General features: G+C 42.6%; 1 protein-coding gene across 3 annotated transcripts; it reads left to right on the top strand.

The window, feature by feature from the left end:
• The first annotated feature begins 489 nt into the window (after positions 1-489).
• Positions 490-18996, top strand: CERS5 (ceramide synthase 5). Of its 3 annotated transcripts, none has more exons than XR_009960972.1 (11): positions 490-693; positions 6032-6137; positions 8269-8399; positions 9391-9448; positions 9995-10045; positions 10742-10834; positions 12162-12290; positions 12587-12693; positions 14582-14738; positions 15800-15901; positions 17620-17699. XR_009960972.1 is itself a non-coding variant. In XM_062597298.1 (11 exons), exons 1-11 carry the CDS (start codon positions 494-496, stop codon positions 17770-17772), a joined length of 1215 nt encoding a protein of 404 aa, XP_062453282.1. In that variant the 5' UTR covers positions 490-493; the 3' UTR covers positions 17773-18996. The 3 variants fall into 3 exon arrangements, 2 of the variants coding, with proteins under 2 accessions (XP_062453282.1, XP_062453280.1); XM_062597298.1 differs by having other exon boundaries at positions 15872-15901; positions 17620-18996; XM_062597296.1 differs by lacking the exon at positions 15800-15901 and having other exon boundaries at positions 17620-18996.
• The last annotated feature ends 114 nt before the right edge of the window (positions 18997-19110 follow it).

Here is a 19110-nt window from a genome sequence, read left to right as displayed (position 1 = left end):
CCGCTTAACGGCTTGAAGGGCAGGCTTTTCCGAGAGGAAAAACGCCTTCGCCCCGGCTCGCGAGTCCCCCTCCCCTCAGCGCTGAGGCGCCCGCCGCGCGCGCACCGCCCGTCCGCCCATCCCCCACCCACAACGGGCTCGCCCACGCCGTGCGCAGGGGCGGGCACGCGCCGCCCCGCCCCTCAGCGCGCGTGCTCCGAGCTAACGGTCCGCGGCGGCGGGGCGGGGCGGGGAGAGGCGGCGGGGGCGTGGCGATATGACGGAGGGGGGCGTGGCGAGGCGAAAGGAGGCGCGGCGAGGCGGTGGAGGGGCGTGGCGATGGCGGCGGGGGGCGTGGCGAGACGCGGGGCCCCGCCTCCGCGGCCCCGCCCAGCGGCGCGGCGCATGCGCGCTGGCGGGCGCGGCAGCGCCGCCCCGCTGTGGGCTGCGGTGGCCGCCTCAGCAGCGGCCGCCGAGCGGAGAGGGGGGGGGGGGAGGGAGGTGGCGGCGGAAGATGGCGGCGGCCGCGGCGGCGCTGCTGCGGGCCTGGTTCTGGAACGAGCGGTTCTGGCTGCCGCACAACGTGACGTGGGCGGACCTGGCCGGGGAGCCGGGCCCGCCAGGCAGCGGGCTGCAGTACCCCCGCGCCGGCCACGTCCTCTCCGCCTTCCCGCTGGCGCTCGGCATCTTCGCCGTGCGGCTGCTCTTCGAGAGGTGAGCGCGGGGCCCGCCCCCGCCCCCGCGGCGGCGGCCGAGCGCGGCGCGAGGCCGCCGGTGTCTCTTAGCAACGGGCGCGGCGGGAAGGGGCCTCCGAGCGGCGCGGGGCAGCGCCTCGGGGCAGCGCCGAGGCCTCGCCGCGGAGGCCGAGCCGGGCTCGCTGCCCGCTGCTCCCCCCCCCCCCCCCCCCACACACACACCCCCGGGCGGCTCTTATTTAATCATTTGTTTTGCGCGCGTGGACGCAGCATGTTGTGTAACCCCCGAGAAACCTGTCGCGGCTCCGTCGCGACATGCTGCCCCGTCGCAGCGCCCTGTGAGGAGCCTCCCCGCGGGGCTGCTGGCACCTGCGGGCTGAGGCAGCGAGAGGAACAAGTGGATCGATTCGCTTTCCTCTTCCCTCGCCTCTCGGCGCCTGGTTCCCCTGGGCCGCTGCTCGCCGCCTGCGCTGCCGTTTCCTTGTCACCTCCTGGCTGAGGAAACGGCCCTCGCTCACATGGCCTAGTGCATTATTAAACGGTTTCTGGATGCCCGGCATCTTGGGCAGAAGGGAAGTGCGTGCGGATGGTCGCCTCCGCCCGCCAGCGCTCGTAATACCGTGTTTCTGGTGTATTCGGGAATCGTGAGCGCGCGACACGAGCCCCCACCGGGGCAGAGGTTCGTCCTCTCCGCGATGGATGTCTTGCGTGGAGCAGGCTGCCTGGGTGACACAGGCCCTAATTAATAACCATGCTCATTTAGAAAGACCGTTAGGTGAAGCAGACTGAAAACACCTCGGATTCCTGTTTGACTAGTTAAAGACTTATCTGATCTTAGATGTCTACTTAGAAAGAACCGAAATATTTCTAAGCATGGAGAGGGCTATAGAAATAAACTAAGCAGGAATCCAGTCAGTTTTATTTTGTAGATTTTCTGCAAGGAGCACATTTTTTTCCCCCGAGTTTTCAGAGATTAAACAAGAAGAGGGGGCTAGGGCAAAGTGAAAAGGCAGGAGAACTGTGGGTGAAAATGTGAAGCAGGTAAGCAAAGTAGAACAGAAATTCAGAAACTTGAAAGGCCTCTTTTTTTTTTTGGGCTCCATCTTATCGTCCTGCTTCCCCTACCCCCCCCCCCCCAAAGAACCCCAAAAACCTAGCTTTAGAAAACTATTCTCAGCTCCTCAAACCAGTGCAGAGGACTAAGGAACACAGAGGTACGTGGCAGTGCCAAAATGCTATCTTAGCCTGGAGTGCTGGTGCTGGTCTTGGTCCAGTGTCCATACTTGCTAGCAGACCAGGAAAGGAAGTTGTGAGGTAGAATCCCTTACAGAGAGGTTGCAGGGATCAGGATGGAAGGTGTCCTCACTTCCCTCAGACTTGATATGTCTGGGTATGTTAGCTTTGAGAAGAAGTGCAAAAGAGTCTCTTTTCTCTGGAACATGAGACACTGGGAGAGGTACTGAACTTGATCAGACAGTCCTCCTCATATTACTTTTTTTGCCCTCATAATGTCTGTGCTGTGTTCCCTGGCTTGTGAAATTCCTCTTGCAGTGTTAATTTAGGGAGGAGTCAAATGCAAAATTAAGTCTTCTTCCTACACAGTGAAACCTCAAGACCATGGCATGGTTGATGAAAGGGTTGTTGTTTCTTTGGCTGTTTCTTTGCTATAGAGTGTCTCCATGATTGTATCCTGAAGTAAAAGCAGATTGTAAAAATAGTACGTGGGGCAATTTCTAGTGTGTTTTAAAGACCTTTTTTTTTATGCTTTCCTCCCTCTTTCTGCCCTTTTGAACATGTCATAAAAATTCAGATTTGTCTAATAAAATCCCATTGCACACATACCCTGATACAGGCCTTGAGGATGATAAAGTCAAATTGCTTCTTTGACACACAGTTGGCAGCAGGACTTGATGACTCAGAACTTGAATTATATACTTTTGCAGCTCTTTTGTTTTGGCTTTTCTTCCTTAATTTCTCTCTTTCCTCTTCTGCATTTCCAGTAGGTCTTCAGTGTGAGGAGGTGCTTTTTCCCCCTTGTTGAATGACTTGTTACATTGATGCATATTTTTGTTAGTGGATGCTACTGTAAATTAGCCTGTACATCAAGATGTTGGTAAAATCTTCCTCAAGTTGATTGTATATGGGAAGTAGTGTGTGAGAACTATAGAGATGAGGCAAGACGTATAGGGAAAGATAAGGTCCTGACACACAGCTGCAGGAGGGGATTTTTGTGCAGATAAGATGCAGATGGGACTTCTGCCTACAGCTATGTCTGTTTTCATTTTTTCTCAGCTATACTGGCTGTTATTTCCCCCATGCATATTGTCCCACTGCGGGCACAAAAAATTTCCCAGGTGTCTGGGAAGACCTGGAGCGTGTTACTCATATGATGTGCTTGTGATTACACTGGAATGCCTGTTCACCAGCAGACACTCTTGATACTCCGTGGGTCAGAGAGGATCTGCAGCTTGTGTTCACTCTCACAAGAATATGGTTCTGAATGTTACTGCATCAGATCGGCCTGGGAAATCGGTGCCAGTTGTGGAATGAGCTGGTCTAGTCTTAACACAGTGAAAGTGCAAGCTTATTAAAGAGATGTGCTCTAACTTTTTGTGCAACTAACTCCGGGATGTGCAGGCATTATAAATCTTACTATTTAAGAGATTGTTGACTTCCTTTTCAGAGCTATAATAGGAAGTTCCTAGACAAACTTGAATGTTCCATAAAGAAGGATTTTGAAGTTAGGTTTGTGGGGAAGATACTTGTTGTAGTATATGATACCCGTGTACTTGAAAATCGATGTCAGTCACAAAATCAGTCTAAGTTACCAGCATGCGAAAGGTAGTTTAGTAGATATACATTCAGCCAATGAACAGATTCTTGTTCAAAAAATAACAATATGAGTATGTAAGTGTGGATAATTCCTTGCTAGAAGGGTGCGGCAGAAATTTGACCTTGGGAATAATTGCTGCAGTTAAAAGAATTTTATGGAGTCATAAAATAATTTAGGTTGGAGGGGGCCTCTGGAGGTCACGTCCGACTGCCTTCTCAAAGCAGGGCCAACACTTTAGTGAAATCAAATTGCTTGTGATCCCATTCTGTTGTTTTGAATATCTCCAAGGACAGAAATTCTTCAGCCTCTGGGCAACCTTTTCCAGGGCCTAACTCCTATAGCTAGGCAGACTTTTTTCTCGCTGAGGTGCCCATCCTCCTCCAAGGAGGCAGGTGGCCCAGCCGTCGTGCAGGGCGCGTGGTGCGCTCTGCTCTGCGGGCTCGGGAGCGTGAGCCCGACGCGCCCAGCCTGGGCTCCACACCTATTCATAGCTCGTCAGGAAGTCCTGTCGAAAGACAGTTGCGACTTGCAGTCCCGTTGCGTGATGCCATTTCTGGAGTCAGAGAAGCGTTTGGTTAGACTTCCTTAAAAGTAATGAAATCCATTGTTGCTGTCTTTTTTTCCTCCCCATTTCCATGGCTGGGGCTGCCTCCGTTGTTGTACCTTTATTTATTTGCCTGTGTTGATGTTTGTCTGCTGCTGTGCACCTAGAAATGTTTGTGGGGTTTTATTGTTTTGCTCTTTGGTCTTCTGCATGCTTGATTGAGTAACTTGAGACCTGTTGTGTATCTGTAACCTGTGGCTTACTCTTGATATATATATTTTTTTATTTTTGATCACCTTCAGTTTTCCCTAAACAGTTGCTTTTTTTTGCCCCAAGCGTCCTAATGAAGGAAGCCTACTGCTCAGGAGCAGTTTTTTTACAAAGCTTTGGCATTCTCTTTTTTAATTTTTATGTCTCAAAGTGTTCTTTCTGTACTTAAATCTGTACCTTTTTCTTGTTGCACCAAGCTTTGAAATCTAAGATAATGCCAAAACATTCTGTAAAAAAAAAGGAGTCTCTTAACAATTGATTCTTCTTTTTACCTACTCTTAAAAAAAAATAAAAGATCTCCTCAATAAGAAATTATTTGAATGGGTGGATTTGTAGATTTTCAGGTGTTCCCTCTTCTGTGAGGAAAATGATCCAAGCTTCAGGCCAGCTCTAGATTATTTTTCTGATAGGACTGTAAGCAGTGTGACCCACAACATGAAATAAAAATATTTGATATCTTGTGATTACATGTGCATACTTCTTAGTTATTGTTGCAGTGGTGTATCCTGTAGGAAAGAAGATTATAAAGAGGTAGACTTTTATGGAGGTCTGGCCAAGTGTTTTATAATATCATAGCACAATTCCTGGCTGGTGGTCGAGATTACAGAGGAAGCAGTAAGGCTTTTGAGCTAGAAAGAACTGAATTAAAAGGAAATAATGCTTTTTTTTTATTTTTTTTCCTCCCTATGGCTGTTGAAATGAACAGTGCATGTGAAGAAACTGAAGGGCAAGAGGGCAAGACAGAGAAACTTAGGGTCATAGAGTCACAGTGTCTATTACTTGTCTAACAAGTTCTTTGCTCTCAAATTAATCCTTTTATCGTTCTCTTTTCTTTTTCTTTTTTTTTTTAATTTTGCTGCTCTTTCTAGTCCTTGCCCTCCAATAGGACAGGGAACTATTTGCATATTCCAGTAACACATGCTTTTAAAAATTTAATTATTTTTTAATCCTATGGCCAGTCTGGTGCAAAGGTAGTGCAAACTCTAATTATTTTTGAATACTTATATCTTCATTTTAGTTGCAAACATGGTCTTGTTTTCAGTGCCTCTCAGAAGAGAAAATGTCTGTGCTCTAAAATTCACAAAGTGTTAGATCAGCTTTTGGAATCCATGTTGCATACGGGATTGAAGGAGATACTGGGATCTTGGGGCTTTTAGACTGAGTGACTTCTTACATCTTTCCCACTCTCCCTGAGTAAACAAGCCACTTAGTTTCATTTTCCAAAGGGAAAAAAGAAAAAGGATGTCTGTGTCCTTTAGGAACTGTCACTTGAACTTCCCCTTTTTTGCAGCTATGTGACATCAAGCCTTCTGGAAATACGGCATTTTGTTTGCAGTGCTACGAGGGTGCCAGTGATTTATGTTCACAGAGGACTCTCATCAGTGATCTGTTATTTCCTTTGAGTACTGTAAATCACTTGGGAGAAGGCATCCTGATCCTACAACTAAGGCCCTTTAATTCTTCTCCTTAGGAGATGTGTGTACTACATATGCTGTTTGCAATTACCAGTTGGACTAACACCTCACCTATGAAGCCTTGCCCCTTTTGTGGCCCTGTAGAGGTTTGTTTGAGCAAAATGAATGAAGGCCTTCAAAAGCTTCTGAGATAGGTTTGCCAGTTTGTGACAAGTCAGGGTCATCGTTATTTAGGCAAAGAGGAGGGAAATATATATCTTATTTTAATCTGGCTCTTTCTTTGGAATTCTTTCAGGTTTATTGCCAAGCCATGTGCCATAAACCTTGGCATTCAAGACAGTGGACCTCATAGAGCTCAGCCGAATGCAATTTTAGAGAAAGTGTTTACATCCATCACTAAGGTGAGTCACACTTCAGATTCTGCTAGAAGTGAAGGCTTGTAAGAAAGCTTTCTTTTGGTCTGGTTGGTTGGTTTTTGTTTTCCAATTCTCTGGTTTCACAGTGTGCATGCACAGGGAACATGCTCCTTCTGTTTTTACTCTGCCTCTGACATGTCTTCTTATAGCAAAGTAATTTCTCTTCATGCCTGACCTGCACTTTTACAAACAGAAGAATTTTTTTGAACAAAAAAGTTCTCTTTATAGAAAGATGCGAGTCTCTTCCTTTAGTTCTCTGGCTTTCTGTCCAGGTTGTAACTCCTGTAACAGGTGGCAGTTCTTGCTTTAGTAAAATAAGTCCCAGTGCTTTTTGCTTTCTATTGGAAAGGTGGTACCCTCTTGAGGGCTGTTATTTCGCTGTCTTAGTGGCCAGTTGTGTGAATGCCTTCCCCTTGTTTTTGCTGTCTACTGTGGAATTGGATGACAGCTGTCACAGTGGAAGCCAGTTACAGAAGGAAAGCCAGTCAGTCAGTGGAAGCGTGCCCTGATAAAGGGTAGGACATTTAATGTTGACTATAGGTGTTTCTTTTGATTGTTTCTTATGGCCATTCTCTCACTTAGCATAAGCTGACAGTGCTCCTTCATTCTGGAATGACAATGCTACACTGTCTGTATTCTATTGAGTGTTAGCAGTTACATCAACACTAACAGTATGATAGATTTTCATTAAAGATAATGAAATGGAAGGTTTTATGTTTTGATCTGGTGATGCTGAACTTCATTCCGTGTGCAGCAGATAAAGTGCTCAGTGAATGGAAGAGAAATTCTATAAAGACCTTAGTAAAACTTTGCTCCTGGGAGCATGTTTTGAGGTATTTGGAACTGAAAGGCTCTTATGATTTGATGTCATTTCTCGGGATGACTTTGATATAGGAGATGTCCTTGGAATTAATGTTTAGGAAACTCATGAGGAAGCATGCTGTGCAAAATTTAACTAGCTCGTAAAAACAGGGCTGCATTTAACTGTATCACTATGCCTGTGTCTGCTATTGGTTTGGATTTGGAGAATCAGAATGTAGGGTGGCACTGATGCAGAGGAAAGATTACATTGCTGCTCTGAAATTCGAGCTCTGTTAATAAGCTGTATTTATTTATTTATTTATTTTGAGATAGGTTCATTTCGATGCAGAAGTATCAAGTAGCTTGAACCTTTAAAGTTTAGTTAAGAGGAGAGAAATCTGGTTGTAATGGAATTACAGGAAAGTTGTTGTGGTTTCAATACTCAAAATCAAATGGCAGATTATTCTGTTTTTCAGATGAAAGGTCTGATAACTATTTGTTAAATCAGTATTCTGTATAGCTTGTTGGGTCTGTATGTAACTCATAGTAAAATGTGTTTATCATCTTTCAGTTGTAAGAGCTCCCTGGCAGAGCTTGTCTGAAACTAACATGGCTTACCTCAGCACTGGGTCATTTTAGAGGTAGTTACCAGGTTTTGTTTGTTTTGTCTGCACTTACGAATTCATTTCTGTCATCATTCAAACAGATAAACTGCCAATACAGTTCCCCATCAGAGAAAAAAGGATATATTCTGTATCATACAGTTATTTCAATTTTCAAATTTAATTTTATTTGTAAAGCTTAAAAATGATAAGAGGAACATTACCATCTATATGATGCCCCTTTGGAATACGCAAATATTTTGTAGGTTAAACACAAACTATTACTTTGAAGTTTAAGGAAACTTCACAGTGAGTAGCAACACAATCAGTTTTCATCTTCTTGAATTCTGGACTATTTGAGTTGGTATACAAATTTTAACAGATAGGACAGGACATTTTAAAAACTCCCTCTAAGTTTAAAAAAGAGAACAAATGCATTTTGTGTAATAATGTACTGTCAAATGACAAAATAGAAGAGGAAATGTTAAACCAAAAGCATTCTGAATAATGAAATAATTAGTCATATGTGAAGGTTATCTATGGTAACAATTTCCTGCTTTTAAAATGTAATATTGTGTACCTAATGCGTTCCTTGTATGATTTTTCTTCTTATTAATTGTGCATCATTTCTATTGTAGTACAGAGGAGAAGAATGTCGGACTGAAGGCAGGTTGAGAAATAGGAGAAATGACGCTTGTTTTATTTTCCTTCAGTCTCCAGATGGAAAAAGGTTAGAAGGCTTGTCAAAACAGCTAGACTGGGATGTTCGAAAGATCCAGCGCTGGTTTCGTCATCGGAGGAACCAGGACAAACCCACCACCCTCACTAAATTTTGTGAGAGCATGTATGTTTATGCGGAAGCCAAGATTTGATTCCATCTTAGAGATCCAGTTGTATGTTTACTTTTCTAACTGAAACTCTGTTCAGCTGCGAACTTAAACTAGCGTCTTGGGGTTGGCTGGTGGAGTCCTCATATAGGAAAATGGAGGAAATCAAGAGGGCTTTTTAGAATTCAGTGTTTTAATGTATTTTGTTTGTATGTGTGATAGCCCAGAACATCTGTACAGGACTTACTTCTGTCTAACTGTCAATGGTGAACAGCTCTAGATAGTGTATCACATTCATGATGCAGAGAGTAACGCTTCAGTGGGTCTCTGTACGTGCACATATGCAGGTGCGTGTGCACAACTTGAGTATTTAAGTCTGCTGTCTGCATAGTTATGATGTGGATCACTGTTTTTCCCAGACAGACTGTCCTTATGGCTTATGCAGTGATGTATGTACTTTTATAAAGGTGCTTCTTGGATTCCTGTTCTTCTCATGTTGGTTCATTCTTTTGTTCTTTGTTTCTTTCTCAATGCTCACAGTTGCCTGTTAGTGTAATAGCATCTGAATATTTTTTCCTGACTTATTATTTCTTCTGTGCTGGTTTCTTTCCTTTCCAGTAATTTTCTTCATATTAATTCTTTCCCCCCAGTATGATTTTGTCTACTTAAAGCCACAAGGTAAGAGGGACAAATACATATATTAGGATACCTTCTGGATAACAATGGCTTTTCTTGTTATCTTGATACTGTGTATTAAAGTGTATGAACAGTACTTGTTCACTCAACTTTATTTCAAACTTGGCTGTTGATGTGAATTAGTGTGGTGTGAAAATTCTTAAATAGGTTTATTCTTACAAAAAAAATCTTACAAATGGAGAATTACAGATTGGTGGGTGAACACCTTTCAGGTGTTAGTTTTGGTTAACAATTCTTTCCAGTTTTTATTACAAATGTTAACCAGAAGCTATTTGTTTAATATTTTAATCTTATTTTTATTTATGTTTCTAGGTGGAGATTTACATTTTATTTAAGTATATTTTTATATGGAATCAAGTTTCTCTGGTCGGTGAGTTTTGTCCCTTCCCTGCCTTTACTGTTGTTCTATGTGGCATGGTACTGGACTGTGTTTGTCTTCCTGAAATTTAGGAGGTTTGATTACCGGTCTCCTCTTCTGCACCTAACTTAAAACAGCAGAGGTTTAGTGTTGATGGTCATCTTTTTGCTTCCTTATTTGAGATCCTTGGGCTTCCTTTTAAAGACCTTCTTGACAGTATAGGAAAGCTGCTAAGCTTCTATAAAATCTGGTCTTATGAAAATATTAGAAACTTTCTTTGTCTAGTTACCACACAATAGGAGAAACCTCCTTTGCTGCTGCTGCTGCTTTTCTTTCCTCTCCTCTTTCCCTGTATTAGTATCTTTGAGTCATCAATATTAGATCTTTATTATAGCTTGCTTTTGGCTGCAGAAAGAATATTTTAAATCCCTATGATGTCTTAGAATAAATTTAGCATAGATGGTAGAATCAAGAGGAAATTTCTGTGGAACAGTACTGTAGGTGATAGGGCAGAAAAATTCTAGCAGAATAACAACATTTTGTTCCTTTCCCCTTTAGGCACCCTGGTTTTGGGATACACGACAGTGCTGGTACAACTACCCTTTTCAGGTAGGAGATAAACACTTACTAGATTCAAATCTTTTTCAGAGCTCCAGGTTTTATTTTTCATTAATGATAGCAGATTGAAACTCAGTAGATTTGAATGTTTCTCATGTTCTGTGGAGTGGATGCAGCATGGTAAGCCTTCTAGTTAAGTGAATGGCCATCCTTTTCGGAAGGCACAAAGATGGCATTTTGTTTTTTTTATATCTTCAGATTTGGTTTAGGGCTCTTGACAGCATTGTTTCCTCAGATAAGACTGACTCGATTCACATTCATTGTATGTTTAATTGCTGCTGAGATTATTAAAAGTGAATTTTACACATAAAATTATACTAGTAACTTATTTACAATGTTCTTTTCTGCCTTTATGCAGTAAGTACAGTTGTATAGAGGCCAACCAATCTGTTCTAGTGTCTAATTTTCTTAATCCAAAAGGCTGCAGTATGAGTTGTAACGTGCACAAGTGAATCCTACTCCTTTATTCTAAAGTTCAGACACACAAGTTTGTGTGACTAAGTGCATAGCAAGACTTCTGTTGCTTAAGCTTGTTTTTACTAAACCTTAATTCTGGATGTTTTAACTTCAGCCTCAGCATTCTGGAGGAACAGAGTGGGATGGGAAGGAAGGAAGGAAAAAGTGTATTTTAATGTGAATTTTGAAGTACTTTGTCTTTTAACTGTGTTATCTTTGTTTGTTTTCCAGCCTCTAACATCCAGGCTTTATTATTACTATATCTTGGAGCTGGCCTTCTATTGGTCTCTTATGTTTTCTCAGTTTACAGACATTAAACGGAAGGTGAGATTAACCAGAATTGCACTAACAGAAAATGTCAGTGTGCCTGGCCAGTAAAGCTGAAGCATAGTAATAACTGTACCTTCCTCCTCACTTGCATCTTTTTGTAGTCTGCCTCTTCTTATAGTCACTACACAGTCCTGTGGGAGAAGGGAGGGGCAAGCCTGGTATGTAACCTGGTATCTCCTTGAGAGTCCTTTTCACCTTCCCAGGAAAGATGGAATCACTCAATACTTCCCAATAAACAGTTGATCAAACCATGGCATAAATATAGGTTGAATGCTTGAAAGTAAGAAAGCCTGAAAGTAAGATACTCTGAGCATTACCTTGCTGAGTAGGTTGAGCAAATGGCAAACACTAAAGCAATAATAAACATTTTTTGGAAAGTAATTCTTCACCCAAGTGTGTAGCAGAGCGATGACTGGTAATGACTGCTGGATTCTAATTCCATTGTGCTGCATTCTAGGATTTTTGCATATTATTACTGTTGAAAACAGTTCATAGTAAATCATGGTTTAAGGCTTCTGTTATAGAAACTGCAAAGTAGTATATTATCCCAGTTTTTGCATTAGCTGTTTGTCTGGGATTTCTTTTGTATTGAAATATTAGCAGGTGAGGCAGGCACTGCAGGAGATCTTGGAGCCATGAGGAGGAGTGATTAACAACATCTGTGATACTGTTTGTAACATTTAATTTGGTACTCTTGACTTTAACAAAGTGGACTACACTCCCCACTGCAAACATGGCAAGACACTGATAGAGAGCGCAAGTGTGGCAGCCAGGGATACAACTGAAAAAGAACCCAGAATGCATGTGTGTAGTACCATTTTCTTTGATGTAGTGGCCTAGTTCTTGCTGTTGGATTATCTCATGCTCTTTGCCTGCTATGCTCCGGCAGGCTTTTGCAAACTGACAACAGTAACAGCAGTGCACTTACAATTTGTGCCAAAATCCAAAAGGACTTGCAATATGACTTAAAATCAAAAGGAGCCAAAAATAAAGAACATAGCTTGTTCTGTTATTCTTTTCAGTGGGGTTTGCAGCCATACTTACCTCAGCCGTGCATGTATGTGCCAGAGAGACATCTGCTGTGCCTGTGTTTGCAGAACTCTGGCTTTACAGGAGCACAAATGTTGAGAGTGAGACCTTTCTGGAGCCTCTAGTAATGATGGGTGTTGCTGTGTGATGAGCTGAGTTTTTATATAAAAGTGTAGTCAGAGTCTGAACGGAAGTAATCCTATGACCCCAGGTAGTCAGTTTTTTGGCTCTGTTTCAAACCTTTGTGTTCGTTTGACAGACAAAGGCTCTTCATATATTTTTCTGCTTCCAGGACTTCCTGATCATGTTTGTCCATCATTTGGCTACAATTGGACTCATCACATTCTCTTACATGAATAATATGGTGCGGGTTGGAACTCTGGTGCTGTGCCTGCATGATGCATCAGATTTCCTTTTAGAGGTGAGTTGCCGTGATGTTTCCTTTTTAATCTTTGTGTACCTAATGCTCGTGTGGTCTCAGGGGAGCAAGCTGAGTTTCCCATTCTGGATAAACAGCATTAAACATGCCATAAAACTTGTGCTGCTGATCATGCCTTGTCAGCTTTTCCTCATAACTTCTTTAGTGCTAAGAATAATCCTTAAATGTTCTAAACTCCTTAGATATGTGATGGTTTGAGAGTATCAGAGCTCTACAGCCTGGTAATTATATGGGTGCACAAAGGGAATAAATGTTTTGATGTTCCTTGTCTCTCTCAGGCTGCAAAGCTAGCCAATTATGCCAAGTACCAACGTCTGTGTGATGCCTTCTTCATGCTCTTTGGCGTTGTATTCATCGTTACGCGGCTGGGCATTTATCCTTTCTGGTAAGCACCTTGAGCTTTAAAGTCTTGTTTGTTCTTCCAATCCTTTAAGCAAAGCGTGTGTATTAAGATGTCGTGCAAGCATTACAGCCTGTCCCTCAAGGCAGCCTGAAGCTGCAGACAATGTAAATATTGTTTGGATCAATCCTAGTTTGGAACTAGGAATGTGAAGAAAGCTCTCAACAGTCAGTTGAGGGAAATGTGAAAAGTGATTAGAATCCTAAAGTGCAGCTGCCTCCTCTCCTCTTACTGCAAAGTGATGACAGTGCTTATTAGCTGGAGCTGATTCAGCTGGTGTCTGTTCTGGAAGACTCAGTTGTTTTCTTCTCTTGATTTTTAAGGAGTTTTGGAAATAGTTACAAATGAGGCATGCTCTCCTGAGATAAATTTGATTTCTGAGTATCTGGCTTAGTCATCATTGCCTCTTCTGATTTTTTATGACATTCCTGTCCTATCCTTGTGCCTTGATTGTTCGGAGCCTAAAATAGGTCTTGGGTTTCTTGGAGGTAAAAACCCTGCTAAATGGCTTATAGCTCATCATCCTATAATGAGATTCCCTCTCACCCCAACAGGTCAGGCTTGGTGAGGTTTTTCTAGTGATAACATGTTGTCTAGTCCTTTCTGTTGAAAGGGTATATTGAAAATTTGGTGACAGCTGATTATTATTCAGTTTAGTTTTGCTCTGTGTATTTATTTCATGGGCAATGGGCAGCCTGCATCCCCTTTGTCCTGAGCACTTTGAATGTGGGGGAAATGGTGGTTAATTTACGTTTTCATAATTTGCAATTAAAGCTCTCGCTTGTTTTCCATTAAGTGTATCAAAGGAATGTGGATAAGGAATAACTCTGATACTTGTGTCTCCATAGGCTGCCTTCCACTGACAGATGAGATAATTGCCATTGTTTCTCTTGATGTTGTCTGTCTTGAGGTGATGCTCTTGCATCATGCTATTGCTCAGCAGACCTGTAAATCTTTAATGTGTTTTCCACTGGCTGTAATGTAATTCCTCAACTTCATAGAGAAATCCAGCAAGTTATCTCTGGTTTTGCAGACCCTACTGCTGTTGCAATTCATGCATATTCCCTTCCCTAATTAGTAGTATGAAACAACAACAAACCTCTGGAACTTTCATGTAATCTAACTGTAAATTACTGGCTATGAATTAGATGTTTCTGTAGCTGTATCTTGTGGGGAGGGAGTAGATTCTTTTTTGAAAGCTCATTTTTCTTATGAAATGTTAAAAGCTATGTGAAATTAATGGCATCTTTAAAGGTCTCTCCACACCTCTCCCCTTCATAAAGTCTAAAGTGTTTATCAAATTACTTAAGTACTGGCAATAAACTGCAGTGACAAGAACAGCAGCAACACATTAATGAAAGAATGCACAATGCTTTGTCCACAAAGCAGTTTCCAGTCCTCCAGCTTGGCAGGAGGAATCTATTAAAAATCTGAGGGAAGGGAATAGCACATAGGGAGCGAGGCCTACTGGGAACAAAATTCCTTCCTGAGCTTTAAATATGGGTGAAGTTCGACCAAGTATGAATTTGTTGACGGTTGTTTTGATGACCAGTGCAGTTTGACATCACTTCCTGCAAAGTTATTATAAAAGCTCATGCTGTTAAGAAGGAAATTGGCAAGAGATCTGTATATGTAACCAAATTGTAGAACATCTTCTCCTGTTTGTTGCTCAGTTCAAATGTTTCTAATTAGCTTTGGCCTGTTTCCTAACTCTGGCAAGAGACTAGAGGCATCATCACTCTGACAGGAGAAAAGCAACAGATGCCTAGAGAGATACAAAACTGTTGTGCATCTGGCCAGTCATCTGAATTTAGAGCTGGAAGCCATGTTACCAGAGCAGCCAATCTCTAATGTATTTCTGGATCTCTTTTAGGATTTTGAATACAACTTTATTTGAAAGCTGGGAGTTGATTGGCCCTTATCCTTCATGGTGGCTATTCAATGGCCTTTTGATAACCTTGCAGATCTTGCATATCATTTGGTCTTATCTCATCATTCGCATTGCCTACAAGGCCCTTGTGCGGGGAAAGGTAAGATTGCCTGTGACTGTTCTGCATCCTTTTTTCTACAAGCTCTGTGAAGGAATCACGGCAGCCGAGAAAGTTGGCCCTTCTGTCATCTATGAGGGATGATACAGGAATGAGGAATGGTTTGTAGGAGTGCAGTGTTTTGGGGGGAGTGTTTCTTTTCTTTTTTTTTTTCTCTTTTTTTCCCCCTTTTTTTACTCTGGTTGCTCTGTAGACTCAGTTACTAGATATAAACAAAGGCAGGAAGCTTCCCTCTCTGTTCTGATCATTGCAGGTAAATAACATCATTTTCTGATGCATTCAGATGTTGTAATAGTAGTGATGGTGGTAGATTTGTTACATTACACGCTGTGTTTGAAGTTTAAGCTGGTAGAAGGCTCTTTGAGCTATCATACAGGATGTTTTTCAGCGTCCAGTGTTTCAACCTCAACTGGTTCTTGAGTTTGTGATGGGGAGTCTGTGTCTTCCAGCTGTTAGCAAAAACACGAGCTGCTGGCTGGCTGTGCTTGCCCAGGCAGTGAGGTACAGCATACAGAGGAGGAAGGGTTATCAGAAACACGCCTCTGGTTGCCACTGGGTTAATGGGATACTGCCATAAGAGCAAACAGTGTTAACCTGTTGCTGCAGCCTGAGTTACCAAGCAAAAAGGCGTAGTTCAGCTGAAGTAGCATGAGATGGGGCAGGCTAGTCGAGGAACTAATCTGACACACAGCTAACCCAGCAGGAGCCACTTCCTTCAGCGCTACCAAAGAGGGCAGCTGATTTGCTAGCAAAAATACTGTTTTGGTCAGATGTTTGGTATTCAGATCTGAATTTCTCTTATGCCTCTGCTTTTGCTTTTGACTTCTAAGCTGCCCCTACACATGGAATGTAACCTTGAAAAATACTTATATCATAGCTGTGTGTGGCAGTGATTGTCAGGGGAAGGCATGTTTCAGAGTATGCACATGATCTTATCTGTCCCCTACAGCTGCTACTGCAAGTGTCTTGGTTTCTGTCTGTGTAGCTGTTTCTTTATCTTGAGATCTACATCTTTTTCCTTTCCTTGCTTCTCTCCTGACCAGGTGACCTAGCCAGAGACAGGACTCTAAGCTCTGTATTCTTCATTCTTTTCTCACTCCTTTTCTCTGTGCCAGATTGGAGCTGGACAATTTCATCCTTTGCATGTAAGTGTAATCTGTGCTCCTGTTTGTACACTGAAATATATCTGTGTCCGTTTCTAGGCTAAGACAAGTGCAAAGCTATGGTCTTGGGGCTTCAGACAGCTTGTGCCTTCTCTTAAAATGTTTGCCTGCCTGGTTGATACAGTGCTGACCATGCCAGTATGCTAAAATGCGAATTCTCCCAAAGGTTAAAGCAAAGTCCTGGAATTTGTTCTCATCTGCTGCCAGCTGGCTGTGTAACCTTTTATCTTCTACTACAAGCCCACAGCTAAAATTCTGATACCTAGGTCTTTTTAGTGCTCATTAACACTCTGTCCAAAGAAGGAGGACAGTAGAAATCCAGTCATTTTTGTGAGAAGTACAGGAATAGTAGAGTCACTTGTTCCCCAAATAATTTTGAGAAATAGGAAATGAGTGGAGGGATTTCTGCTTCCTTCCAGTGACCCTTTGAACTTCCAGCATGGGAGGGGAGTAGTGAAACATATAAAAGTTTTGGCAACAAACAGAAGTCAGTAGATCCAAGAGGCCTGTCAAAACCCATCTTGGAAATCATTAACTTCACGTGGCTTTCTGCCAGATCTTCCTTTGCGTTTGAAAACTTCCTGTCCGGTGCTGTTTGAAACCCATAATCCCAGCTCAAAGCAGGCAGAGTAGAACTGAATCCTGAACACAGTTTGGAAACACACTAGCCACAGAGTAAGTGCTTGCATATTAAGTAAATGAGGACTATTAGTTGCAGACACACAAGTGTGGAGAAGCCTGCCCTGGGGTATGTAAAGCATGTGCCTTTCAGGCAGTCGCTTCTCAGCAATAGTGAGTTTATGGTTCTGGCACTTAGCCAGCAACCACGGTACTTATTTGCAGTTGGGTTTACAACCTCTTTCTTTCACCTTGTTGTGCACTTGGCTCTGCAGTGTTGGTACACTGCCCTCCTGTGGACTCTGAGAGCAGCCAACAGCAAAGTGTGCGGACTCCTGGCCAGAACTATGCCTGGATGTGTTTTCAGATATTCAAACCCCACATAAAAATCAACATCAGCTGGATTTTCAGTCAGTCATTTAACTAAAAACAAATCTGTAGAGCAGATCGAGGTTGTTGGCTGAGATCCTTGTTCTATTCTGGCGTTAGGGTACTGTCTTTGTTCTGCAGCCCGCTCTACAAACATGTTTGGCTCATAAACGAAGAGTTCTTGTGTATGAAACACAAGCTGTGAAAATGGGAAGCATTTTATGGGCATGGTAATGTGATAAATATAGATGGGGAATTTTGAAATATCAAAGCCACTCTCTATAGGACAGACTGTTGTCATATGTGTCTGTAAAGTCTGTTAATTTAAAATTAATTTGTTGTTTGGAAAAGCAGCCTCTATCTAACTTAAATGCAGCTCTTGGAAGAAAAGAACAACCAAAGATCTATAGTGTCCTCTGTGGATCTAGTGAGAGAAGAAAAAAAGAAAAAAAAAGTGTAGTGCTTTCACCTAAGATGTACAGAGTATTTGGAAAATGGAACCCATATTTCCAGACTGTCTCTTTCAACTTGTGCCTTGCCTTTGGTATGTGATTACAAGCTCTTTGAAGTGATTCAGAATCAAATATAGAAGGTAACTGTAGCTGATGAGGCTGGTTAACCCCATGGATGCTACCTTCTAACTGTTGTTTCCTGTGAATTTGTCATCTTCCCTCCTCCCTTTCCCACTTCCAAATTTCATCTGAAATGTTTAGGTATCAAAAGATGACCGCAGTGATGTAGAGAGCAGCTCTGAAGAGGAGGAAGTGACTTCCAACAGCACAAAAGGAGTTTTCAGCACTTCGAGCAATGGCTCCAACCGCATTAACGGCCATGTGGCTAGTGGCCAGTGGGCAGAAGAGGAATAAGACTATGGGTTGGCCTTGAGCAAACACGAACTTGTCTTTTAATGTCTAGATGTGTTGAGCTCCACATTCCCAAGTGATCTTTAATCAAGATACCCCTTCCCCAGAAACCTCCAGCGAATCTGAAATGAGCACAATTCAGACCAGTCAAAGGCTTTATGTAACAGAAGGGATAAAGCCAATTACTAGGGCAAAAACAAAGCTGCAGATTTTATTTTAAGCCATTTTGTATTTAAATCGTTGTCCTATCAATATTTGCAGAGGTATTTTTGTTTGTGATAAACCGGTTTTTACTAGGATCAACTCAAGATGGAACAAGCGTGGACTAGGCTGGCCGTGGACTGCAGGAAGGCTAAGGAGCCATTTCAAAGACGGTTTGCTCCAGTGCAGGTTCAGCACATTTCCTCGATGCACTCCAGAAGCCACTTAGAGCATGGAGAACGCAGGGTCTTATTTTCAAGTCCAAGCTACCCTGGCTGTAGCAGAGAGACTTTTCTCAGTCCTGCTGTGAGTGATCTGGACTACAAGCATTGAATTGGATTGTGCTACAATAAAAACATTATTTTAACTTGCCATTGGGGTGCTATCTGCCAAGGAGGTTATAGCTTGTTATCTCCGCTGTCATGAGGGACCAGGCTAGCATTTGCTGCCTATTTTGGTGCTGCAAGCCCCTCTGAAGTCTTAGCTATAACCTTCTGAAATGGCAGGGAGGGGTTTGCTTACTGCCCCTAAGACAACTGTCACAATACATGCCTTTTTATTTTTTTTTTCTGTTGCAAGTCTTAGTTTTGAAGACTTTTCCAGACCTACTGGATACGGTTGGCTAAGCTAGGGCTTCATGTGAGGGCGGACCAGTGCTGGTGGGCTGTTTTTAACTTTCCACAAAATAACATGTTTCAGTCCTGCTTGTCTGTACTTCAAGACAGAAGTGACTATTGCTGCTCTGATTTTGCAACTGTATGGAGGAATCACTGGGCTGGAAAGGCAGCCACACCATAGGCTTTGCTTCTTTGGTTTTGTTTTGTTTTGTTTTTTGTTTGTTTGTTTTTTTTTAACTTAATGGTACTTTGGGGCAATGACCTATATGTCAATCAGGAGCAGAATTTTGGAAACTTCTTGAGTTATTACCCTTTTATACCATTGTTTACTCTTATCTCTGATTAAAAGATGCTTCAGAAACTTGTTCGACATGTTTCATCTTGGGAAAATAAAATCATTCAAACCATATGCTCTGTTTTGTGTTTCTAAGCAGCTGCATTCAGCATCTGAACTGCTAGTCAGACCCGGCTGCCACTCCCTTTCGCTGTAGCAAAATTACATGAAAATATCAATCGCTGCTCC

Source organism: Rhea pennata, chromosome 29, assembly GCF_028389875.1.
Source record: "Rhea pennata isolate bPtePen1 chromosome 29, bPtePen1.pri, whole genome shotgun sequence".
Classification (NCBI taxonomy): Eukaryota; Metazoa; Chordata; class Aves; order Rheiformes; family Rheidae; genus Rhea; species Rhea pennata.
The sequence above is the reverse complement of the archived record's forward strand: the minus strand, read 5'-3'. Positions and strand labels throughout refer to the sequence as shown.

What these genes read in the sequence shown, in the direction of transcription:
- CERS5 (XM_062597298.1), top strand. Translation starts at nt 494, where the DNA reads ATGGCGGCGGCCGCGGCGGCGCTGCTGCGGGCCTGGTTCTGGAACGAG. An exon ending in ACTAAATTTTGTGAGAGCAT is followed by an intron (nt 8,400 to 9,390) that starts GTATGTTTATGC and finishes TTATGTTTCTAG; the next exon opens with GTGGAGATTTACATTTTATT. An exon ending in GGTACAACTACCCTTTTCAG is followed by an intron (nt 10,046 to 10,741) that starts GTAGGAGATAAA and finishes TTTGTTTTCCAG; the next exon opens with CCTCTAACATCCAGGCTTTA.